The sequence below is a fragment of the Manis pentadactyla genome, chromosome 4, assembly GCF_030020395.1.
Source record: "Manis pentadactyla isolate mManPen7 chromosome 4, mManPen7.hap1, whole genome shotgun sequence".
Classification (NCBI taxonomy): domain Eukaryota; kingdom Metazoa; phylum Chordata; class Mammalia; order Pholidota; family Manidae; genus Manis; species Manis pentadactyla.
Genome location: NC_080022.1, coordinates 13029452 through 13055526, shown reverse-complemented (window position 1 = coordinate 13055526; position 26075 = coordinate 13029452). Strand labels below are relative to the sequence as shown.

General features: G+C 53.5%; 1 protein-coding gene across 2 annotated transcripts in view; it reads right to left on the bottom strand.

The window, feature by feature from the left end:
- Positions 1 to 243: 243 nt before the first annotated feature.
- The window catches only part of IGSF21 (immunoglobin superfamily member 21), a 227404-nt gene continuing 201572 nt past the window's right edge, over positions 244 to 26075 (bottom strand). For both annotated transcript variants that reach the window (XM_036914445.2, XM_036914446.2), the window contains exons 5-10: positions 11151 to 11266; positions 7984 to 8458; positions 2211 to 2296; positions 1627 to 1819; positions 1207 to 1245; positions 244 to 464 (exon numbers count right to left, since the gene is read on the bottom strand). In XM_036914445.2, coding sequence (XP_036770340.1) covers positions 391 to 464; positions 1207 to 1245; positions 1627 to 1819; positions 2211 to 2296; positions 7984 to 8458; positions 11151 to 11266 — 983 coding nt within the window. In that variant the 3' untranslated portion in view covers positions 244 to 390. The remainder of the gene's footprint in view (positions 465 to 1206; positions 1246 to 1626; positions 1820 to 2210; positions 2297 to 7983; positions 8459 to 11150; positions 11267 to 26075) is intronic.

Sequence of the window (26075 nt, the reverse complement as noted above, 5' to 3'; positions counted from 1 at the left end):
CTTGGCCCAGAGGAACCTTGGATTTCCTGAGAGTCCATGGCCACTTCCGACATCCACCTGTGAGGATCTGGGTGAGACAATGAGCTGCACCTCCCCCCTCACCCAGTGGAGGAGCATGTCTTCCATGTCCTTTGTCACACCCGGTCCCCACACCAGCGCCTGTTCCAATGTTGGATGCCAGGGAATGCCTGGTTGCTGCTCTAGAATAAAGGAAGAATACAGAGCCACAGACCAAGGTGGGGGAAATTGTTCTGTTTTAATTAAACCGAGTGAAGAAGCCAAGACACAGACAGAAAGAGACTAAGAACAGGACTGGAAATCGTTTAGAAAAGAAATGAAAACCAATCGCAGAGACGTCAGTGCTGGGTGGTGGGCGTGGGGTCCCAGCCTTCACGTCAGCTCCAGGATCACTGTTAGGGCGAGCACCAAGGTGAGCCAGACACCAGCAGGGCCAGAAGCGGAACCTGTGCCAGGCAGCAGGGAGCAAGGTCAGGGCACGGCAGGGTGTGGGGCCTGGGAAGGGCAGAGCTTCAGAGGCCCCGGCAAAGAACCTGGAGTCAGCGTCAGGATGCACTGGGTTCCCATTCCAGCCCTGCCACCTGTCCCACCTAACTGTGCACGATCCCTTCCCCGTGTCAGGTCTGCGGGACCAAGAATAGCTCCCTGCTGGCCATCAGGACACTCCAGTGGGGACTAGGAGTGGGGGCCTCTACTGTGAGCTGTGAGATTGGCTCAGTGTGGGGAGGGGATGCCTGGTGGGCTGGGAAGCAGTGTCTGGATCCCATGGGGTGGCGTCCCAGGGAGGAAGGTGCAAAGGGCCTAGTGGTGGCATCTCTCTGTGCTCCCAGCTGCCCTGCAGAGTGGTCCAAGGGCCCAGAACACAGCTCATGGTCAATACTGGACAGGACGCTTTCTCTTGGGGCCAGGGAGGCTGAGCTCTCTGAGCTGAGGCAGCTGGAGTTACTATGGATCGGGTGGGCTCACTTGGTCCCTGAAACTCTCCACCAGTTCATGTGGGGTACTGAGTACCCCCTTTTGGCCTCAGTGTCCACTCCTGACCACCTTTGACCAAGACTGCCCACACTCCCTAGAGGACAATCACCTGCCTGAGGCTGGAAGGAGGGGCAAGGGTCTGCAGATGGGTGGCTTGGGGGCCAGAGCTTTCTGGAGCCTGGAGAATCACTCGCTCTGAGAGTGGAGACTTACCATTGGAGTCCTCTGTTCCTCTTGGAATATTTGGGTTTTCTGTTGGAAAGAACAGAAAGAGACCTAGAGAGTGGGTGGCACTGGGAACTCGGGAAAGGAGGTCCCCTTTGCCCAGCACCTGCTATGTGGTATCACACGCACTCTCTCAGGGCAGCCACACTGTGGACTGGTTTAGTGTCAGATGGGGAAACTGAGGGAGGTAAAGTAGTTTGCCAAGGTTGCATAGCTGCTAAGTGGTAGATCTGGGATTTGAACCCAGAACTCTCTGGTTTTAACCTCTGAACTACAGGGCCTCCCTGTGGGGTGCCCTCTCAGGGCAAATTCAGGGGACTCAGGCCGTTGCTGCTCCCTCCTGCTTGGGACAGCTCCGGGCAGGGCCCGCTCTGGCTATCCTCTGACCCCCAGCAGGGCAGGGCGTACCGAACACAATGAGCCGGGTGTGCGTGTCGGTGGCGCCCAGGGGGTTCTGGGCTGTGCAGCGGTACATGGAGCCGTTGAGCTCGGCGGGAACCCGCTCCAACACAAGCTCCTTCCCGTCGAACTCGGTGCTGCCGTCCAGGAGGCGGCTCCCGACCCGCGTCCACGTGAACATGGGCTCCGGGAAGACTTCGTTCTGTTGGCCAGAGCAGACGAGAGTCCGGTCACAGGAGGAACCTTTCGGCCAGAGCAGGAAGGGGTCAAAGCATGGCCTGGCCAGGGCTGGCAACGCACTCTCAGATATCTGATGGGCGGGGAGTGGCTGCCTGGAGCCGCAGGAAGAGAAAGACTCTAGGGCTGGAGAGAATGTCCCCCAAGCGCTATGTCCTCTCTGAGCCCTGGAAGGGAGAGCCACAGCGTGGGCTTCTCCAGCCAGGCCTCATCCAAGCTGATCCTGCCATTGCACAGATCAGGAGACAGGCCCGCTGGCTGAGCTGGAGGCCCAGGGAAGGGTCTTGGAGCATGCTGCTTCGGATGCTGGTGCCCCTCCCACCTCTCCCTGCCCAGATACTCAGAGAGAGGCTGACCTGAAATCTGTGGACCAGAATCCTCACGGTGTCCCCGACCCGGGCTCTGCTGGGTGTCATCACGATTTGGGGTCCTTTGGGGGCCACTGCAGGGAGAGGAAGGCCAGGTGAGTGTGAGGGAGGGGTACTGAGCCAGGAAAGGAAGGGCAGGGGAGACCCAGTCCTTAGGATTGGCTGCCGCTGGGCTAGGAGCTATGTAGAGGCTTGTTCATTCATTCACTCCTGCCTGCATTCATTCGCACACGTTCCCTGAACCCCTGCAATGAGTCGCCCCTCTGGGACCTGAGGATTCAGTCGTGTACAGAACATGACCCCTGCCCTGTGGGCTTCAGGCTCAGTGTGGAGTCAGGGAAGCCCAAGGGAGGTGCTACCTGGCAGACGACTCAGCTGGGAATGGGGAGAGGCCCTCCTGCAGCCACGACTGCTCGAAGCATCCCAAAGGCCCTCCTGCACTAACCCTTGTGAGGTGGGGTTCTGCCGTACCTCCTCCACTGTACAGCTGAGTTAACTGAGGCCCAGAGAGGGCACGTGACTTGTCAAAGGTCACAAGGTGAGGAACCGCCAGACCGAAATTCGGGTCTCCTTCCTCTGGCTCCAGGGCTCCCCCTACCAGGCTCACCTCCCCAGTGGGGTTTTTCTGGGATCTCTAGGTTGGAGGTGGGTGGGGGTACACAAGGTGTGGGGGGACCATCTCCTTCCTTGAGGCTTTGTCTCCCTGTCCCTCTGTCTCACATCCTTGACTCGAGCCCCTTCCCATCTCTGAGCTTGGGAGACAAAATGCCCATGGGCGTTGTTATCTTGTGAACAGAGCATCAGGATGGGAGAGCCCCCCGGGCCACTGAGCCCATCCCCGCAGGGTTCAGGCTGGGAAACTGAGGCCAGGAGTAGCAAAGGGGCTTATCCAAAGTCACCCCCAGAGCCCATTTCCTGTTTTTCCTGACATTCAGGCCAAGAGTCTTTCCCCCAGATTCATTCATTCACTCAGCAAGTAATTACTGAGCCAATCACATGCCAGGCTTTGAAGCAGCCCTGGGGATGGTGGCAAGCTCTGAGGACCTGTGCGGGTAGGAGCTTGTAGCTGAGGAGGCATTCTACACACAAACAAGTACATATCAGAGAGTGACAGCAGCACACAGGGGATCAGGCCCGGCTGAGTGGTGGTCAAGGCGCCTCTTCCAAGGTGGGGATGCTTCAGCTGAGACACCACCAGGAGGGTTCCAGGTCGAGGCAACAGCTCGGGCCTGGCCCTGAGGCCAAAGGTCAGGAGGGTAATGCAGGTGGAGGTCGGGGACAGGTCCCACGGTGCCTCCCGGGCTGGAGGAAGGCCTCAGGGTTTTGATCTGACAGCCATGCTCTGTGCCTTCCCTGTGAACATCTTCCAGGGGTGGCAGCAGGAGGTAAAGCTTTGTCCCCAGGCCCTGGGCCTGTTCTGGGATCTCCCACCCAGCCTTGCCCTCTCCCCAAGCCTCTTTTTCCCACTCAGAGCTCTCTCTGAACAGAAATCAGAGCAGCTGGCAGATGTGGGTGGCCTCCCAGGAACTGCCAAGTTCATTCTCTGAGAATGAAACCAAAGGACTATTAATTAAACCACGAGCGAGACATCTGAAGGCCCCATGGGGCTGAGGGATGCGTCAGTGGGAAGAGCAGGCCTGCTTCAAGAGAAGGCGGGGGCAGCTTCCACTTCTGCACCTACCCCCCAGTGTGAGGAAGGGGGGCCTGGCCTGGGGAACAGAGACCAAGTTCCAGTCTAGCCTGTGTGCCCTCGGATGAGTCACTTCACCTGGCTTTCCCCAAATGCAAAATAGGAACAGTGATCACAACCCTTATGCACCCACCACACTGGCTTGCTAGGAATGTTGGGAGATGGTGGGTTTGAGGACTAGCATCGGTTGAGAATGAACTAAGTGCCAGGCCTTGTGCATGATCTTATTTAAAGTCCCAACCTTTCACGATTGTCCCCATAAGGAAGCCAAGGCTTAAGAGGGTCAAGTAACTTTCTCGCCTTCTTCATCGACTCTCAAGTGCTGGGAAGTTCCATTTGCAGGTGGGAAGCCCTGTGTAGGGCAGTGTGGCCTCGGCTGGTCCGTCAGCTGTGTCCGGCTGGGATGGCACCATCCTGCTGCAGCCGGCAGAGGGCGCAGAAGGGCATTCGCATGCTGGAGAAGTGTGAGCCCAGGAGCCAGCAGGCAAACTTCCCCCTGGGGTCAGAGTCCTCCCCGCCCTGTTTTTTAAAGGGCCTACCTAATCCCCCCAGGTTGGGGCCTGGGCCTACTGAGCCCCTGTTGTAGGACTGTCACACCCATCCTGGTGCTTATGAGGCAGGTTACCAGGAAACCCATTTCCCAGGCCATGAAACAGTCCCCTGAGGAGGGCAGTGACTTGCCCAAGGTCACACAGCAAGGAAGCGTGAGGAGCAGGGCTTGGTGGCACATAGTTCTTCAGAGGGCAGCTGGGAGCCAGGGGATGGAGGAGAGGGAGAGCTGCTTGCCTTCTGGGCAGCCAGACCCCCTCTCCCTGCTACCTGAGCTGCCCATTCCTGGAGGCTCCTGCGTGCAGCTGCCCCTGAGGAAGAGAGCAGGTCAGGTGAGGAGGGGGCTGCTCTGCCCTCATCTGTCCGAGCTGGATGGTGGCAGCTGCCAACAGTCAGGCACCTTTGCAGCTGATGGGCCCTCTGATGGCCGCCCTCACTGCTGCACGGAGACGGTGCTTCCGCAAGCCCGGCCAGCTGCTGTCACCCTCCCCGCTCCCACCACCACCCTGAAGCCCATTAGCAACTCCTGGCAGTCAAATCCTGGCCCCCCTTGCCTACCCCTAAAACACACCATCGTGAGTACCTGAAAGCAATGTTCTCAGCCCCTGGCCTTTCATTTCTCTCAACCCCTGGATACAGACACAGAGCAGGAGCCCAGAGACGCACCCAGAGACGAGGCTGGGCCTTCTATTCTGACTGTGTGGCTTGGATGTGTCAGTTCCACTGGCAGGGCCTCACCTGTGTCCTTGCCTATAAATGGGGAGAAGAGGCTACTATTTGAGGAGCTGCTCTGGAAAGGACAATGCAGGAGAGAGGTGAGACTGTAATGGGAAATGTAAGTGGTGTGCAACTGCCCAGGAGAATGCAAAAGATCCTGATTAGATGCCCTTCTTACCTCTCCTGAGCATTTTGCTGCAGGGGTAGCCTTGTGAGATCTTATGGAAAATCTCCTCTAGGCTTCCCCCAGGGATTCTGGATGTTCACCAAGACAACCACTTATCCATATATCTGCTCATCCATCCATGCCTCCCTCCCTCCCTCCCTCCCTCCCTCCATCCATCCATCCATCCATCCATCTACCCTTCCATGCATCCACCATCCATCTGTCCATCCACCTACCTATCCACTCAGCCACCTATTCATTCATCTGCCTTCTTCATCTAGTTCTTTATTGCACACCTAATCTGTGTTGGTCACTATGCAGGGCAATATGGGAAATACAATGATGGACAATAACAGTAGCTTATTCTTGCTGAATGTTTACTCCGTTATTATGCTAAACTTTTGTAGGCACTGCCTTATTTAATCTTCACAGCAGCTCAGAAAAGTATTAATTAATTAATAATTAAACAGGTATTTATTAAGTAGTATTTTAGGGATTGTTCTGAGCCCTGTACCATGTGAACAAAGAAGATATATATAGACCCTGCAGACAAACAACTTTAATTCCAGCAGGAGATCTAGGCATTAAGAAAATATCTATCTGCAGATGGAGATAAATGCAATGACAGAGGACAAAGTAAGGTGGGGAGTTGCTGGGGCCGGGAGGAAGAGGCTATTTGAGACAGGGTATTCAAGAAGGGCCCTTTGACTAGAAGATTCAAGCAGAAATCTGAAGGAAGGAGGGATTGGACATATCTGGGTAAGATTATTCTAGGCAGAAAGGAAGGCTGGTGCAAAGTCAGAGCTGAGCATATTCAAGGAAGATTAAGGGGGACCTGTGGCTGGAGCAGGTCAAGCAGATGGGGAAGTGATAGATGGGTACCATTAGGATGTGGTTTTAAATACGGTAGCAGTCACAGGGAGAAAGGCACTGTTCTTAAGAACACAATATGATGAATCTTAATAAATGTGAAAGCCTGTGTAACCTCCATCCCAATCAAACTCGAGAACATTCCCATCCTTCCAGAAGGTTCCCTTAGGCCACCTACCAATCAGTTTCCACTCTCCATAGGTAAGCACTCTTCTGATTTCTATCACCAGAGATTAGCTTCATGTTCTAGAAGTTCATATGCATGGAATCATGCAGTATGTCCTCTTTGCTGTCCGGCTTCTTTCATTCAGCATAAAGTTTTTGGGCTCTACCCATATTGTTGAGTGTACCAGTTCATTCATTCATTTGTATTGATGGAAAGTAGCCCATTGTATGAATAAACCATAAACTTGTTCATCCGTTTTCCTAATTATGGACATCTGGGCTACTTGTAGTTTTTATTGTTGTTGTTATGACTAAAGCTGCTATGAACATTCATGTCCCAATGTTTGTAGACATATATTTTCATTTCTCTTGGGTACATCCTCGCTCCACCGCTTATGAGTTGATGGCTCAAGGAAAAGGACGCCACCCACCTGACCTCCAGAAGCCCCCCGGGTCCCCTGGCGCGGCTGGGGTCCAAACCCTCACCAGCCATTGCTCTCTGTCCTTGGTCATGAGGGCCTGGGTTAGGGGCCGTGGATGGTTCCGTAGTCCCTCACCACTGCAGGAGGCTCAGAGGCAAGCCCAGGCATCCTGAGCTCGGGGAGGGGCTGCTCGGTGCTGCAGATCAAGGTCCAAAGAGTTGTACGCAGAGAGAGCCAGAACTGGGTCATGGCGTCCATCTCCCTGCCCTAGTCAACCAGTCTAAACACAAACTGGCTCAAGGGGTTTCTTGTGTTTCTGGCAGAGAAGATTCCACATGTCCCCTCTCCCTGCCTCCACTCAGCTGGGAGGAAATGCATAAGGGGGCACTGCTCTGGGGATGCCCTGAGTTGGTGCTGACGGAGGAGGAGGCAGGTTCAGATGGGGGTTGGTTCTCAGGCTGGGCCTGGGTGTCCAGTTTCCTGGCTGTGCCCACCTCCCACATACCCACAGGTGGCAGGGTTTTCACTGTACTTGAAAGTGTAAGCTAGAGCAGTATGCTCCCACGTCCTGTGAGTTCCTGACCCCGATCCCACAAAGCATCCTCTACCTTCCCATATTCCTGACTCTGATCCAGCAAGCTTCACAACCTAGTAACTGTCCCCTGAGCTCATGGGTCTCTTATTTGATCCAGAAAACCTCCTTGACACCTCCTATGCTCCCAACTGTGACTAAGAAAAGCCTCCCTGACCTTTCTGTGACCTGACTCAGTACCCTCCCTGAAGACTCCCGCCTCTTGTGCGTTCTTTCACTCACCCAGCAAAACTCCCTATGACTTCCATGTTGCATTTTCAATCTTAAGAATCTCCTGTTTCTAACGCTGATCTGCCAAAATTCTCTGATTTTTCCATATTCTTGATCCTGACTGACCAAACTCCCTGAATCTCTCGTGTTCCTGACCCTACTGAGCAAATGCCCCTGACCCCTGACTGCTCCTATTCTCCAATCCAGCCCAGCAAACCTCCTGGAATGCCCCGACTTTGCTCCTGTGCCTGACCCTGACCACTGTTTGCTCTATTTCTTCCCCATCTCCATGGTAACCAGCAGTCCAGGGATCCTATTCCAAGGCCCCCCACCATCCACCTCTTCAGGGGCCCTGCAGAATGGCAACCACCAAGCCTTACCCAGCGTGACCTCTGCCTGCATGGGCATCGACAGTGCTGGGTGCTTGACCTCACAGCTGAAGAGGGCCTCATTGTCAATCTGCGGGTTGAGCGTCCAGGTGAGCAGGGCACGCACCTCCACGGTGCCATCGCTGCCCGGGCTGCGGCTGTGGCGCAGGAAGTAGACGGGCTCGGCACTGTGGACCCAGCGGGGGAACTCACGGCTCACCACCGTTTCTGGGATGTTCTCGGTGGTTGGCTGGAGAAGGGTGCTGGGATCTGGGGTCAGGCCTCGGGAGGGGCGCTCTGTGTAGGGACGCCCACCCTGGTTCTCTGTGTCCTGTAGGGACAGTGACCTCTGCATCTTGGTGTCATCCAGGTCACGGTGCAGGAGGCTGCGGAAGGGCCTGCTGTCCTGGAGGGGGCCATTGTTTGCAGCTGGTGGCTCCGACAGGGGCACTGCGTCAATGGGGTCCCCATCTCTTTTGAAATAAACCTGAAATTGCAAGGATGTGAGAATAGATCTTGGAGGAATGACCTCAACCTCCCAGTGGGCTCTCAGAGGAACTGGTCACAGGATTTGGGTCCTTCTGGAGCCTCCCCCTCCTAGTAGCCCTCCAGATGGGTCCCCCTTGGGTCCTTTCCCTCCAGCACCCAATCAGCCTGAGTCAGCTTGGCTCAGTGGCAACATGCAGTCCCTTGTGGCCGAGGCTGAGCCCATCTCCATGGGCTTCCAGAGGGTGAACCTCTGAGAGCCTCAGTTCCTTTACTTATAAAGGGGAGTAAGAGCACCTACCTCATAGGGCTTTTGGGTGCTTAAATGAAATGTGCAGAAACAGGGGTCCTCAACACAGCTGTGGCACTAAGAGGGCAGTCTGTGCCCACCTCAGGAGAGCATGTGGGCGAGACGAAGGGCACTGGGCAGAAAATGCTGGATGTCAGAGGAAGCCTGAGGAGGGGAGGCTCTCCGGGTGTGCATTTGCGAGGTCTGGGAGACCAGGGTGTATGTGTGCGAGGGAGCTAGGTGCAGGGATGAGGTGAGAGGCAAAGCCTTCTCGCTTTCTCTGCTCGTGGGGAATGCAAGTTTTGAGAGGCAACATTTAATTTAATTTGCTGTCTTTTAATTTTGGTACATGAGCCCAGAGGCCTGTGGGGATTGGGTGTATTTTTTAACAAATCAGATAAATAAATCGCTGGGAGATGAGAGGGGAGGGCAGAAAGCAGCCCCCTGGGACACTGGTGCAGGCTGGGGGGGATGAAGGCTGGAGGGAGGAGAGGTGGGGGGTGGTAAGTGAAACGGGGGACGCGGAGGATCTGTCAAGAGTTTATAGCTCTTATGCACATAATAGCCTGCTTTGGGTTTCTTTCTTTCTTTCTTTTTGAAAAGTGCTTCAAAAGCAGGTTTGTAATTTATATCAAAGAATTCTTTCAAGTTCTGATGTCCCAGGCAAACGTAAGATGCCTGGAATGTGGGGAGATGAAGATCTTATATATATATATATATACACATATATATTTGAATATTTTATTGCTATGTCTTCATGGCAGGAGCAGGCAAGCTGGGGAAGGGGGTCTTCTCATGGCCCCAGGGCTGTGAGGAGCCTTTCTTTGTGCCCTGTGGAAAAAGCAGTTTTTCTTTGGAGAAAAGGACCAGCTTGTGTGATTTCAGCGAGGTCAGACCTCTTTATGGGCTCCAAAGGGGGAAGAACTAGGGGCCATGTCCTGCTCTCACCAATTGTTGGCTTTGAAGCTGCCTCTTCGTCTGTGTCCTTGGGACTACAAGGTATGGGGGAAGGGAGAACGGCCTCAGTAAAGGCTTGTCTTTGCCCCCCGCCCCACCTACTGCCCCACCTGTGCATGTGCGCACCTGCCCTACTGCTTCACCTGGGCCTCCGTGCATCTGCTTACGGCCCACCTGTGTCCACACACCTGCCTCCTCCCTCACCGGTGCCTGTGCACACCTGCCTACTGCCCCATCTGCGCCTCTGTGCACCTGCTTACTGCCCTGTACTGGGTCCCTGCACCTGTTCACTGCCCTCTCTTGGGCAGCTGGGTCTATCTGGGCCTGGATCCTGGAGTGAGGCTGTCCTAGGTCCCCAGGCCATCCCACTTGGCCATGCCTGTGAGACAGTCGGAGTCTAGAATGCCTCGCCTCTCTGCCTTGAACCCTAACCCTGCCTATCCAGCACTCCAGCTCCACCCCTCACTAATCCTAGTGATAGATGAAACTCACAGGGTCCAGCCCCAAAGTGTTACTCAGTGTCAACACTGGAAGGGTCCTTGGGAGCATGGAGCCCATAGGTTCCCAGTACAGATTCAATAAGGGTTTCACAGAGGTGCTTCGGGGGTCACTAAGGGCAACGTGCCCTCCCCTCCCTTTCAAACACTTTATACACGGGGCTTCTGTGTGTTTCATTTAGATCAAATGGTCCTGTTACTTCTAAAACAGATGAAAAACTCTAATACTGTCTATCCCATAAACCTCCTTGTAGAAACAGAAACAAGGAGAGATCTCACTCGGGGTCATTCAGTGTGCATGGCAGGCCGGGGCCAGAACCCCATTCTCCAGGTCTGTGCCCTCACAGCCTACCCCGCCCCCGCCCCTTGAAGTGACCACTATAACAGCTCATGCACCGGACCCACAGACCTCAAGGCACTTAGGCTGGGTCTGAGGAGTTGGCCAAAACAGGGTTTCCCTCTTTTTCCTTCCTTCCTTTCTGCTTTCCCTCTTTCCCTTCCTCCCTCCCCCCACAGTGGTCTTGGAGCCACAAGACATGAACTTGAGTCCCAGCTCTGTCAGAAACACTGTGGGTCACACTGGACATGGCCCTCCTGCTCTCTGAACCTCATTTCTCCATTCTGCTCAAAACTGGGGTAGGGGTGTGCTCAGTGCCGGGCCCCCCTAAAGCCTCCTCCCACTGTGCTGTGCTAGGGTCACAGGGTCCAGGAGAAGTGGGCGTGCTCAGCTCTGGGTGACTGGCAGCAAGAGACACACGGACACCTGGACAGGTCAGATGAGTGGACAGGGTCAGTCCAAGGCAGCTGGGGCGGAGTTCCCTTCTGCAGACCTCTTTCCATCATTCTGCAGAGTGGACGCCATGGTGACCCCTGCAGCTGGACCAGCTACGAGGTGGGGGCGGTGACCCAGCAGGGGCTAGGGAGGGACTGGGCACCCTAGGGGTACTCACCATTGGTGCTGGTTTCCCTCCAGACACGATGCAGACCAGTGTGAAGTTCTGGGCTTGGTAGCGGCTGAAGGGGGCTGGCATGTCAGCGGCCACCACTGCAATAGAGGTGGGAGGAGCTACCCAGAAGGGAAGTAGAAGAGAAGACAAGGGCTTAGCTGGAAGATTCAGGAAGAGTTCACTGATTATCTGTGATGAGCCAGGTCCCACGCTGGGGGCAGGGGGGCGAATGTGGTACAGCTCCGGGGGACACCACAAACCTCAGCTACAGTGAGAATGACGTTCCTGCTGGACATACAGATGAACGCCCTGCCTCAAGGGCCCTGAGGCATGGCGGGGAAGCATGAATCAAGGGATCACACGGTTACGTGTGTCAGATACCAGGAGGAATGACTGAGTGTAAAGGGGGCCCTGCCCAAGCCTGTGGGAGTGACACTGTGCTGTGACCTGTAGAAATAAAAGGAGGCAGAGGACAAGTGTGGCAGGTGGAGGGAACAGCATGTGCGAAGGTCTGGCAGCATGTCAGCCTGGGCAGGGGTTTGGGAGACAGGCTGTAGCTTTGGGGGTGCTAAGAGCCGGGGATATGCCCAGTGGGGCTGGGTGCTGTGCAGGGCATGGAACAGGGTGGCTGGTGGTGGCTTACAGAACAGTGGTGTGCCAGGGCCAATCCTACCAGGCCGTACCGACTGACTGGTGTTCCTACCAGCGCATGAGAGCTGATGGTGAAGTTTTCAGGAGCTTTGTGAACCAGTGGTTAAACTGAGCACAGTGGGCATCTTTACACCATGGAAACCAACCAGTGCTACCAATCAGGGCTTTTTCATTTGTTTGCTTCCTTCCCCTGTCCCAGCCCTCTGAGAGCAGGTTTACCAGCACACAACTGGTTATGAGTTTTTCCTGGTCCTGAGGGCCGTGGGGAGCCGTGGAAGGTTTTCAATGATCCGAGTTGCATTTTGAAGAGCCTGAACACACAGAGCATGACTTTAGGCTAGAGGGGCTAATGGCTCAGATGAGGGTGAGGGCAGGAGGGGGAGAAGTGAGTGACTCTGAGGGACATTAGAGCCGGGAGTCTTCTCTCATTGCTCTCTTTCGGGAAGTTGGCTTATTTTGGTTGTCCCCACCTCCCACCAGCTCACTTCTTTGCTGTCTTCGTGGGCCACCACTAGCTGGTATTACCAAAGCCAGTGGTCCCAGGCACACATGGAGCCAGCAGGCACTCCTGGGTGCAAATCCTGGCTAGGTCACCACCGCCTCCATGTCCTTGGACAAGTTACCAAAACTGTGAGCCTCGAGTCCCCAGTCTGTGAAATGGGAATGATACTCGGCAGACCTATGTGAAGGATGACCAGCTATTAGACAGGAAAGTGCATAGCACATGGTGGGAACTCATTATTATTATTTCCTCAACCTCCTTGTAATCAGCACGACCGGAGCCAGAATCTTAGAACCTCACGTGGGAAAGGCTGTCAGTTCTGGCTTCTTCTCTGGCCCTGGGTCATGGGCAGTGGGGAAAGCAGAGGAAATGATGAGGCACGGGCCTTTTCTTCCTGCAGGGGGGCTTCACTCCACTTAGGTTTAATTAAATTCAACAAACATTTCCTGACACCTACTAGGTGCCGGGCACGATGCCAGGGGCTCATAGTGATGGAAACCGATATGGCATTGAGAAGCTCACAGTCTGGCAGGGGTGACAGACGCCTGGCAACTCTATTTTAAGGTCTAGTGACACAAAGCCAGGTATGAACCATTCATTCATTCATTCAGCCACCGCGTGCTGTCGGCAAGGGAAGCAGAACAGACAGGAAACGGTGGGGGAACAATAGATGGAGAATTGTAATTAAGTGTAAGATTGTTTGAAACATATGGTAAGTGGGGTAGGCATTCCAAGAGGGGAAAAATACACCAAAACACTTCGATCACCCAGAAGTTGCAGATACTGTGATCTAATTTTTCTAGGACTCGACTGATTATCTGGATTCCACAGCAAAAACCAACAGTGGCTAATGCTTAACTCATTTAATCCTCACCATTAGGCTGTGAGGTGGGGTTTATTTATTCCCATTTTATCGATGGGGGAATTTAGGAGGTAGAGTAATGTGCCCGGGTTCACGGCATCAGAATTTGAACACAAGCGCCCAAGCTCTGACATGAAGCTGGACCACCTCAATCTTTGGAAAGAAAGAAGCTTTGATCTATTCTGAGCTCGTTAGCACAAAGGACATGTTTTAGCCACCGGGGGCACTCATTTACCTGGCACATCTCAGCTTCCCGGAGGGCTTGTAACCCGGATCCCTTAGGAGCTGCTCCTGTGGGTGGCTTTACTTAGTTGTCCCCAAGATTAAGGGACCACGCCAATTAGAGTTGAGCATAAAACTCTGGCTCTGCTCACGGTGGCATCTGTACAGATAGAAATATGCTCTCCGAGAATCGGAGAGGCTCAGAACTAAGCTGGGAGCATCTTTAAAACCCCTCGTCCATTCTTTCTTACTTTCATTGAACAAACAGGAATTGGCCACTTAAATCCTCCCTTTCAGGGTTGCTTTGAGAAATAAATGAGATGATGCTAATAAGATGCCTGGCACATAGTAAGCCTGCAGTGCAGTTCAGTAATGTAATGATAATTTGTATCACTTTTATGAGGAGGTAGTATGGGACAGTGGTTGAGACTGTGGGCTCTAAATCGGACTACCCAGGGTTCAAAGACCCTGGCTGTGTGACCTTGGATGAGTTCTTTAACCTCTCTGAAACTGTTTCTTTATCTGTAAAATGGAATTACAGAACACCTGTAAAGATTCGATGAAGGGTACCTTAAAGTGCACCCAGTACATGTCAGCTGCATTTATTAGGATTATTTATTAACATTCCTTCTTTGGGAGCTCTTGCTACTGGCTGGTAGAATAAAACATGGTCTGTGCCTTTGGGGCATTCCTAGTATAGTGAGGAGGTTAAAAAAAAAAAAAGCCCTGGACTGCCACTGTCTACACAGTAAGCCACATACCCCACTTGGCTATTGAGCATTTGAAATGTGGCTTTTTTGAGTTCGTATGTGTTGTGTCAAATGCATACTAAATTTTGAAGACAATTTAAAAAGAATGTTAGGACAAACAAAAAAAGAATGTTAACTCTATCATTAATATTTTTTATTGGTCACATGTTGAAATAATAAACACATTATTAAAATTAATTTTGTCGTTAAAAACTTTTTTAAATGTGGCTATTAGAAAACTTAACAATTACCTATGTGCTTACATTATGTTTCCATTGAACAACGCTAATAGACCTTTGTTTTTATAGGTAAGCCTACAGCCGCACCGTAAGTCATTGACGGAGAGCCTGGACTGGCACCCAGGCCTTCCCAATCCTGGCCAGGGAATTTGCACAGCACGGTCCCCCCTATCCCCTCACCCCAACACACACACACCTGTGTGTGCACACATCCCCATTCTGGAGATCTGCACCCAAGTCACGCACACCACCCACGCAGACCCTGATTGGGAGATGTGTTCCGTCCCTCGTTATATTTCCGAGCAGGTGTTAGCAATATGTACAGTTAATCAAGCTCGTAAGACAATAACGGATTTCAGTTGTATGGACGATGACACGGCAGAGCTGCTAATATCAGCGCGGACGGCCCAGACTTCCCACACTTTCCCCACCAACATGTTCCTCAGTCGCTGTGTCCTCGGAAAATGTCACTCTGCATCTCGCCTCCTGTCTCCTGGCAGAGGGCTCGAGTGCAGGCAGTCAGGGAGCCATCTACACCGGGGAGTCCCTGGCTGCTTACAGAAGCTTCCCTCCACACGTCACTCACTGTCTCTTCCCTCCTCCTCTTTCCCTTTCCTCGATTAAATAGGAACTCCCCTGCCCCCTTGGCTTCTGCAGCCTTCCTTCCCTCTTCCTCTTCCCTGCCCACCCCCCTCTCAGCCCCATCCCTTGTCCCTTTCCCAGGCCTGGCCCCCTCCCCTTCCCTTCCCCATCTCTACCTATACCCCCATCTCTGTCACCATCCCCAACTCAATCCTCATGCCTGTCCCCATCTCTCCACCAACCCCAACCCCATCTCCATCCTTATCTCCTCACCCATCCCTGTGACAATCTCTGCTCAAGGTCAAAGCAAACCGTTCTCTGCATGCCCAATGGCTGGGATGGACCCCATGGCTGCAGGAGCAGTGTCCTGTCAAAGACAGCCGGCCAGCTGCAGACACAGGCACAAAGTCCATGCGGCCAGCCTCCTGGACAACAACAATCCCGAGTTCCAAGTTGGGCGCCAGAACGAGCAGCGTAAAGCAAGGCCGCCTGACTGCGATCCAGGTGGCATATAGTGGCAGGGAATCATCAACAAAGACCCTCGGCTGGCCAATCTCTCTCCCACTCTTCTGTGACAGTGTCCAATGCCCCCACCATGTGTGCCTTGTCCCATGGACTTTGAGGGTGCATCATCAGATATGTCTGTGCTAGGGCAATGATCTCCTGGGGGGCGGGGCAGGGAGTGGCATCCACCTGCAGCATGCACCCGGAGGACCCTCCTCAGCTGGAGAGACACCAAGCGGGCATATTTGGCTCGGGGAGGGGATAAATAATAGCAGTAGTAGTGGTTGTGGTAAGAACCTAGACACGGGCACAGCTTCCCTGCATCGTGTGCCTTGTATGACTGGCAGGGAGGAGTGTCCCATTCATTCTACAGGTCCACCACCACAGCCAAAGGCAACCACCATGAAGCTCCCCTGAATCTCCTGACCACAAGCCAAGTCAGTGGACTTCCCGGTTTATTTTTCACTTTGCCTTTAGGCAGAGAGATTTGCTGCTCGAAGTTCCTTTAGTTTTGTCCGGAATCAGGAAAAGGTAAAGTGGCTTCCCACCTGACTTAGCTGCATAGGATGGCTAACCTCTATCAACCTGCTCCGCGGCCATCACGGGAAGCAGGGGCTGAAGTTATTTGAGACTCAACAGTTAACGTCGACACAGTGAGGTAATGGTCGGGTGATCGGTTTTATGAAATTAACTCTGAAATATTGCCTGTCTTCATCTTGAAAGCAGAACTTTGTTTCGATCATCGTAACTCACTTTAGAGATAATGTGTGGCCTTTGCAGTTGGGGAACACAAACCTGTTCTTTTATATAAACCCCAGCAGGCCTGTGGCAAACTGTATCTGTTAGAATTAAGTTCTCTGCCCACCATGAAGTCCACCCCAACTCCCCCCAGGGTACCGGCTGGAAGTTAGTACCAGGTTCCAGCCTGCGCTCCGCTTCCAACATCCCATGGAACTTTGGGCAAATCAGTTGACCCACCAGGGCATCCATCTTTCCGTCTATAAAATGGGTTCAATAAAACATCCCTGCAACCTTTCAAGTCTCAGGATTTTTGAGAAGAGAAGCAAAGGAGAAAATGGGCATAAACCTTCTACAAGGATGGCAAAGTGCTGTGCAAAGAGAAAGGGATTATTTATTATGACCTCTTCCATTGCCCACACCCCTCCCTTGGCGGAGAGGGATGTATTGGGGTATTTCTTTCCCTCCTAAGAGTAGTCATTGTCTGGGGGAAGGGATAATTCTCCTGTTCCTTGGGTACCACTTTAAGATGGCGCTTAGCACACGCCCGCTCTGAGTGCCATTTATCATGGAGTGGTGATCAATTAGATTTTGGGGAGGGGTGAGGGAGGGAAAAGACAAGTTCAAAATTATATTATTTGCAAAAATCCATTCTTTCCCCTCAGCATGCCTGCTCTATTTGGCTGCCTTCCTCTCAGTCAGCTCCTAGTCCCTACACCATAGTTCAAGACAAAAAAAAAAAGAAAACCAGCCTTTTAATATAAAAGTGTCCATGTATGAATATAAATTTCCCTCCATGTTTCCTATTTTAATTTCTGTCCTTTTTCTTTTCTTTGGGCCCACATCTCTCTTTCTTGCCCACCCTCTCCACCAGTCAGTCTCTCTCTGCGTCTTCAAGACGCTGCTCCGAAGAGCATCTCCTCTGGGAAGGCAGCTCTGCTCCGGCCACGTGGAGCTGTCGGAGGGGTCTTCTTCACCTTGCTCACCTTCTCTGTGCCCTGCACAGACCAGTCCTGCCAGCCAGCTCCACCTCATCCTTTAGGGCCGGCCTTAGGTGTTGCCTCCTCCAGGCAGCCTTCTAGGACTTTGCGAGACTGACTTAGGGCTTATCCTCTGCTTTCCTGGAGCTTCCTACTCACGTGGTACTCACAGGTGCTTGCCATTCTGTCCTAGGCCCATGTTTATTTCTCCACTACACCGTGTGCTCCCTAAAGTCGGGAGCTTTGTTTCTCTTCAACCTAACCTCGGAGCTAGAGCAGGCCTGCCACAGAGATTCCATTTCGATGCCTGTTCCCTCCTTCCCTCGCTTCTCCAAGCACAGGCAAGCACGCCATCTGTTTGCGGAAGGAATCCCACAAGACCCTGGAATGTTGTGGGCCCTGCCCTGACCTCTAGCCTCCTCGTCTTGACCAGTGCCACTGTCCACCAGGCTCCAAACACACTGAGACTGTGAGGAGGAGTCCAGGGACACCCTAACTTGTTCCGACCCCAGGGCTCTGCATCTGTTGCTGCTTCTGCCTGAAGTCCTTCACCCAGCTTTTTGCTTGGCTGGGTCCTGCTCATCTTTGAAGTCTCAGCTCAAATGTCACCTCCTAATCTAAGCCTCCTTTTGTTCTCTGTCACAGTCCTGTGTTATTTCTTCATGGAGCTCATCATACTGTATAATTATGTCACCTGTGGTTTGCATATGTCATGTTTTTCTGACACCTCCCACTAGAATGTAAGCACCACGGTGGTAGGAAAGCTTCTTATCTACAGTCACATCCCCAGGGCCTGACACACAGAATTTGCTCAATAAATATCTGTCAAATGAAAGAATGAATGAGCTGGGGGAGGGATCCAAGGGTCCCACCCTCAATCCCTGCCCAGTTTGGAAGGACTGAAACCTCCGGCCCCCCCACCGTCTCCCAGCAGCAGCCTGAGGAGACAGACCCCACCTGCCCGCAGGAAGGGGTCTCCAGCAAGATAAAGAGAGAGGGGAAAAAGCACAACTCTTTGGTTTATGGGAAAATTAAATATTGAACTGAGTAGTTAACAGCAGCCAAGGGAAAAAGAAACCTGACAAAAAGCCCCCAAATGGAGCCACCACCAGTGACGGGAGAGATAAACGCAATGTCTGTGCTTATACAGGCTGCAATGGGCCCTTTTATGTGACAGCTGCTGAGCCCAGCCCACCACCCCCTCAACTGGAAAGCTGTTAGGAACCCATGTGCTGATGCAATGGGAGGGTGGGCATCTGGGGTCTAGGTCATCGCTGGTGTGGGCGGCTGTTGCCCAGGACCCTCCCTGCCTGGAGATGGGGGCCTTTCTGAGTGGAGCGGGGTCAGGGGGGAACCCAGCACTGTGGGTGTAACTCATCCACTCGCCTTCCACTCCACAGGGAGCTGGCTGGCAGCGCCTCTCACCTGCCTCGCCCCTCCTCTGCCAGCTGCCTTGCTTTCGGAATAGTGGAAGATAAAATTAACAACCCCAACTGGAGACTCTGGCTGACTGCTCTAGGGGAGCAGGGATTGCTGGGGGGTGGGGGTGGCACAGTGTGTGAGGCAGTGAATTGGAGGCTGGGCGGAGTAGGAACCAACTGAGATTGCTGCTGATGGAGAAATTAAATCCTGCACATGCATGTGAGCACAAAGGGGTGTGTGCATGTGTACATACACACACACACACACACACACACACACACACACTTAAAGGGGTAGTGGGGAGACCAGGCCACAGGTTTTGGTGTTGAATCTGGATTTGTATTCTAATGCTATTTTGTGAAAACCCAATATTTCTCAAAGTGTGCTCCCCAAATCAGCAAGATTAGCCTTACCTGGGAGCTTGTTAGAAATGCAAATTCTTGAGACCACTACAGACCTGTGAATTGGGCTGGGGTGGGGAAAGGGGGTGCAGCCACCTGGGTTTTATCAAGCTGTCCAAGAGATTCTAATGCAAGTTTAGTGTGCAAGCCACTGTCTTGGCTTTTGTAAACTTCACTCTGCTCATCTCTAAATTAGGGATAACAAGACCCACTTGGTGGTGTTATGTGAACTAAGGACTTGGTTCATAGTAGGTGCTCAGTAAACAGTAGGGAAAATTATCAGTGACTGGGAGGGCAAGGCTCAGGGAAATTCACTAGCAATGGGAAAGCCTCCATCCAGCTTCTCCAGGACTCAGCAAGCAGAGCCCAGGTAGAACTCTCTGGAGACTCTCTGGCTCTCTGTGCTGATTGGGTCAAAGGACCTCAGATCCCCAAACCTCTGGCCCCCACAAATGATGCAATTTTCTGTTCATGCCTTCACTGGCTGCTTGTCAATGTTCCCAGTTTTCTGATTGGCCACCTAGGCTGCCCCTGGGGGTTTACTGGCCGGAGGCAGCCTGTCCAGTAGCCTGTCTGCGGCCACCACGTGAGGTTGCCTCAGCCCTTCCATGCCATTGTAGTTTATGTGCCAGTAGAGCTAATGTATTCAGACCCACGATAGGTACCATTTCTACAGAGATGAAATCTATGGGGTATGACATGAATCTCTTTTAAATAGCAGCAAGCCTGCCTATTTGGAGGATGTTTTCAATGTATCCCGGAGGTGTATATTACACACATGGGTGATTTTGCCAGGTGCCATATACATAGCTTTACGAAAGAAGGCTCCGGAAGCCTGCAGAAGTCTGGGGACACCCTAACAAGTGGGGAGGCACATACAAGATTTAGGCTATGGCAGTGGCACTCAGCTCGAGTTCTTAGTGGTCAAGTTCAAGTTCAGGCTGCACTATACTGTCCCCAGAAAAAGCAATGGGTTGGAGTCTGGAGACTGGAAGGAGCCCACCCCCTCTTCCCCACCTTGGAAAAGCTCTGTCCCTTCCAGCAGAGCTGTAAGGCCCCCAAGCAGGGTGGCCTTGGTGTTCTGGGCTTAGACCAAGGCTCATGATTGGCCTTGCCCACCCAGGTCCTGGGGCACCCAGTCCCCAGGCCAACACCCTCTGCTCACAGGCAGTGTGTCCCTTAGGCAGCTGCTAGCTTCCTGGGCCTCACCGGCAGCGTGAGGGTAACCCGTTGGTGCTTGTGAGGACTGAAGTTGGAAGGGGCCACACCTGCTGACCTCCCAGCAGAGCCCCCAAGTCCCTGCCCCCAGATTGGAGCCCTTCCTTCCAGAGGGAGATTTCCCAGGGGGCTCTGCAGCTGGAGACTTTCCTGCCCTATCAGCATGTTAGGATTGATTTCCTGAGTCAGAGGACAAGTAAATCATTTTTCTCATAAAGCAATTTCCAGGGGAGACGAGGTGGGAGGGGAGGAAGGAGCCATGAAGGAGCATTCTGTGGGAAGGGAACTGAGCTAAAGATACTGGTTCATTCTGCCAACCGGGGCCCCAGGGGAGGGCAGCCCAGGGCAGATCTCAGTGGGCGTGTGCTGAGTTGATGTTTGCAGGGGTGCCTGGGGGTGGAGGGGGTGGGGGATTTGCTCAGTGAGTTTCCTCCTTTGCACCCTGGGTCAAGTGCCTTCTAGGTGCTCAGGCACACAGCTGGTCGGGGTGATGGGGAGGGACAGCACTGGACCATCACCTCTGCTCCCTGGTGGTCCTCTGGGACAGCCTCCATGCTAAATGCTTTAGTGCATTAGAGCCTCACTTAACCCAGGAGGTAGGAATTATTCTCTATTCTACAGAGGCAGAAACACAGGTGTTCAAAGGCACTGGTCCACAGCTTCTCAGCCAGTAAGGACCAAAGCTAGGCCTTGGGCCCATGTCTGACTTAAGCCCTCAGGCCCCGCTTCTCACCTTCTGTGGGATCTTTCCCAGGGCTCCAGTTTTCTCTGTGATCTGGCAATGGGGTGATGGGGCTGGACTAGGTGATTCCTAAAGTCTCTGCCACTGGAAAAGTCTAGGGCCCTGTGTGGGGGAAACCTGGAGGGAGGCTACAGCAGGAGTGTCCAGGGTCAGAGAGAGGGGGCCTGGACTGACTGGTCAGCAGAGAAGGGCCCAGACTCTGATGGGGAGCCTCAGGGGTTGGTGTCCTCTTCTATAAAATGGGAATGACCACAATCACTCTCTTACCAGCTGCTGAGAGATTTATACAACAGAATGCTCATAGAAAAACCGGTACAGTGTCTGGCCATATTAAGCACTTGACTGGTGCTAGATTTTATTATTAAGCTTATTTGTATTCAGATTATCAGTCCCGTGGAGGTAGACTGAGTGAGGTGATCCTGCCTCATGTACCCACGGGGAAACTGAGTCCAGGGACACCCTGCAGGCTGGCAGCAGCGAGGACTGCTCACTCCAGGCCAAGCCAGCTCAGTGCGGTCTTGGTCTCAGTTTCCCCTTCTCTCCGTGAGGTGGGGAGATTACGTCCCTCTCTCCAGGAGTATGTCCAGGCAGCAGACCCTCTTCCAGGGGCAGGCTCCTTGCCTCCCCCTGCTGCCTGCCCTGCTTGTCCCGCTCTGGTTCAGCCGTGTTAACACCTGGAACCTCAGCCTCATGCCTGCTCCTTAAATCACTGGGCCTGAGGCGTGCAGTTCCAGCCACCACATATCACTTGTAATTAAGGGGCCTGTCCTGGGGAGGGGAAGTTTATCTTCTGCCGGAGCCACTAAATCCTGCTCCCAGGGGTGGAGAGGATAGAGCATCGCACTGTCCTACCACTTGTCAAGGTTTAATGACACACCTGCAGGCCTGCTCCGGCGAAGCCCAGGAGGCTGGGGCAGCCCTGCGACAAGGGCTGAGCCCTGGTCTCTGAGACACAGGAGGTCCAGGGAGCTGGTGGAGGCCTTGGGGGGCTGCGGCCACCTGCCTGGACAGTTCCGCGGAGAAGATGAATCTCTAAGCTCAGCTCGGGAGGACACAGTGGGCCATTCTGTGAGGGGCTGTATAGAGGCTCCTTAGCTAGGCAGTCAGGTTTAAAAACCAGCTCTGCCACTCACTCCTGTGTGACTTTGGGCAAGTTACTAGCCTCTCTGGGCCTCAGTTTCTTCATTTATTAAAATGGGAATAAGAGAAGCACCTACCTCCTAGTGTTGTGAGGATGAAGTGAATACATTTACAGTGCTCAGAGCCACGTTTGGCACCCTGTAACTGCACCATCCACCACTATTACAGGATGCCCTGGCTGTTGCATATTAAAACAAACCTCTCTCAGTCCTTCCCCCATAGCAGGAACACAGTAGGTACTAATAAACCATTGGTTGAATCAAAGCCTTGTACATGTGGGGAGTGAATGAGCATACGGTCTGTTTCCCGCAGAGAAGGGCGGGTGACATGAGCTCTGTGGCCCTAGGAACAAGATGCACACAACAGTACATGCTGCTTGACAAAGCTGTCTGCTCCTCCCAGCCACAGTCGTGGGTCAGAGAGGTCACCTGGCTTTCCAAAGCATGCCCAGTGTGTGGATGTGCTTCAGAGGCCTGGTCTCCACCCCAGACCCACGCTCGGTCCCCACGGAGGAAGAGTGGGAGTCAGGGAACATTTGGGTTTCTACTCTAGGCTTCCCTTTAGAAGCAGACTCAGTTATCTTTTCTGTAAAATGGGGATACTGATCTTGCTGACTTTCCAGATTGCTGGAAGCAGCCCACATATTCCATGCTATCTCTGTTGGGAGGGGCCCTGGTGTCTGGCCGAGGCTCCTACGGCTGCCAGATTGCCCCACACTCAGAGGGGAGGGATGCTTCTCTGTATTCTGGGCAGCCTCGTGTTATGGGAAAATCGGGGGCTCTGGCTCCCAGGGGACCTGAGCTCAAATCCCAGCCCATTCACTGCTGTGGGATGCTGGGCAAGTTCCCTGGGCTCTCTGAGTAGTTTGTGGTTTGTCCACTGTAAGGCAGCATAAGGCCTGCCTGGCAGAAGGTAGACTAGAGGGATGACTCGTGAGCTGTTGCTGAGCACACAGTGGGCTGCAGTCAAGGGCACACCTTTGCAGGACCATGTTCAGAGAGGGAGGGATGGAGGATTCTCGAAGCCAATCCAGGAAGCGGTCAGCTGGCGTGGGCTTTGGGGCTGAATCTGGGAAGTGACTATCTTGGGAGATAACCTAGTTAGCTCCAAAGTGCTCCTCTGAGCCCTAAACCCATCTGTCTGGCCCCTCTCTGAACTGGCCCTCATCCGGCGGCCTCAGCTAGCTGGAGCCTATGGGCAGGCAGTGGGCGGAGTGGGCATCCTCCCCTCCATCCCTGGCCAGGTCCAGGCACTCCAGACAGTGGTATGCAGTCTCTGAGCATGTTCTTAGATCTGTCTTGGAAGACCTTGACCCCTGTGACCTCAATCCCCTGGGCTGCAGCCTCGCCTCAGCATCCAGGCCCAGTCAGAGGTCTCAAGCCCCCCACTGCCCATCTAGCTGCTCCCCTCAGAAGCTCCAACAGGTGAGGAGGAGCTTGGCAGAGGTCCTAGGCCTGCAGCCCTGGCCTCTCCACCCTAGCGGCCCATTTTCTGTGATCACCGTCGGCTTGGTGTGATCACACGGCTTCACCGGTATCTTCTCAGGTGACCATCTCCATCCAGTGCCAGGTTTTGCCATGTCCTCCACATCTGCTCCCATTTTCCACTTGGTCCCCGTGTCTATCCTGAAATACCCCAGATGTCCAGCCTCTCCGGCCCGGGCCCTGGGCTGGCTCCCATTGCCTCCCCTCCTCTAACTTCCTGACCTGCCCCCAGACCTGCCAGCAGGCCCAGACTGATGGTGCTTTCGACAGGCACCATCTCACTGACTCCTCATGACAGTCCCAGGAAGTAGGAACCTACATTGCCCCAATTTCCAGGTGAAGAAACTGAGGCTTGGAGAGATAAAGTCACAGTGAGGCAGTGGACTGGATGGGACTGGACTTAGGGCTGCGGGCTCCATTCTTTCCTGCTCTCCTTCCCCAGTGTCCAGCCTGGAAGGCCAGAGCTGTCGCTGCCTGGCTTAAGGAGCTCCTAGTGGGCTGATGTCACTTCCTGTGGCTCTCACCCTCCTTCCCTGGCCCACTGACATTTACAGGGTGAGGCCAGGGCAAAACGGCTGAGAAGTAAGAACAACTACCCTTTTCCTGAGTGCTCGTTAGGAGTTTGGACACAGGCCTTTGTATTTCATGCCCCAGCAGGGAGGTGCTACTGTCATCCCCATCTGGTAGACAGGGGAATGGAGGTTCTAGGGCCTTAAACACCTCGCCCGTGTAGCCTAGTGGCTAGGCCCTGAGTGGGGGGCCAGCCTGCATAGGTCTGACTCCTAGGCCTATCCTTGCTAGACCTGTGCCCCTGGGCACATTTATAACCTCTCCATGTTCATGCTTGTGAAACAGGGAAGAAAATAGTAGACCCTACCTTAGAGGACTGTTACGACAATTAAATAATTGAACAGGTGTAAAGCAGATCTGCCTGGTGTATAGTAAATGCTCAGTAAACATTTGCTGCTTTTGCAGACCCGGACTTAAAAATCACAATAGAATCCAAGGCCCATACTCTTAACCACTCCTCAACTCTCTATGGAAACACTGTTTCTAGTCAACCTACTTGAAGAGAGGGATGATTCTTCAGCTGGGGACAACCCAGCCCTCCTATTTCCACTTGGAGGGCCTTGGGCACTTGCTGTCACTCATCCAGAGCCAGTGGGAAGGGGGCTGGGGGAGGGGAGAGGCCCTGGAGGTGGGCTTGCCCAGGTATTTGTTTGGGGCACAAGAGCAGCCAGGCCTGGTCTTCAGGACCCTCGGGACTTCTAGGGTGGGAGAGGAGCTTTGGGCTGGTACCCTGTCTCCCTCAGGGCCCTGGGATTCCTCTGCGGCTCTGGCCTGGATCCCAACCAGCCCAAGCCTCCTCTGGACAGCAGCCTGTGCTCCCAGAACCCGTGGCCACTGCAGTTGCCCGGGGGCAGCTCATGCAATTAGTTCCAGCCCAGCAGGTGTCTCATCTGCTCAGGATCCAAGACAGGGCACCGAGCTACCATTTCCCACCCAGCAGGCATCCTGGGCTATGGAGACTTGCCTATGGTGACAGCTCTGAATATCCTCTCCCTGCTACCCTTCCTTGGGACCCCAGGGATTCTGAGACCAGGGGCCTCCCTCCGCTGACCTAATCTGCCCCCTGGACTGCCATATAGACAGGCTGTGCTCTGCTTCTGCATGGGAGACCCCCATCACCCCACAGCATCCTGCCCACAGGCAGGCTTCTTGAAAGGGGTTCTGCAGTTGGAAGCCTGCTTCCCAATATTGGCATTGCTCAAGAGGCAGATTTGTGTTTCTTCTGTTTGGCTCAGGCCTGTGGGAGATCTTCAGGCCTTTAAAGGGTGCAGGATCTGCCCTCAGCCCTCAGATCTCCCCAACCCACTGAGAGCCTAGAAATTTCTCCGTCCCAAGTCAAGAGAAGTCTTTGACACTCCAGTTATGAGAATTGGAATATGATCCTGGGAATGTGCTCCTCTTTGTAGAATGGAGCACTGTGCTAGGAGTCCAGAAAATCCAGTTCAGGAATCTGGTCTTAGAAAACAGAGCTCCAGATCTCTAGAGATCCTAGGTTCTGGCCTGGCCTCATAGACGTGGGCTCAGCCTCCAGCACCACCCAGTATGCCCACACCAGGCCCAGAGGGAGTTTCTCATGGTGGGAAAGCTCAAGGAACTGGCCACTGGAGGACTTCCTGTGGACTCTCGCCCAAGCCACACAGCAGTGGAGCCACAGAGCCAGACTGGCGGTGGCCAGATGGCTTTAGAAAGTAGAAGTGCATCAGGACAGACACACAGATCAATGGAATGGTAGAGAAAGAGTCCAGAAACAGACCCTCATGTTTATGGCCAATCGATTCTCAGCAAGGATGCCGAGGCAACTCGATGGGGGAAAGAAGAGTCTGTTTAAAAAAATGGTGCTGGGACAACTGGATATCCACGTGCAAATGATGAAGGGAGACTCCTCCCCCACCGTGTACAAAAATTAACCCCAAACAGATCAT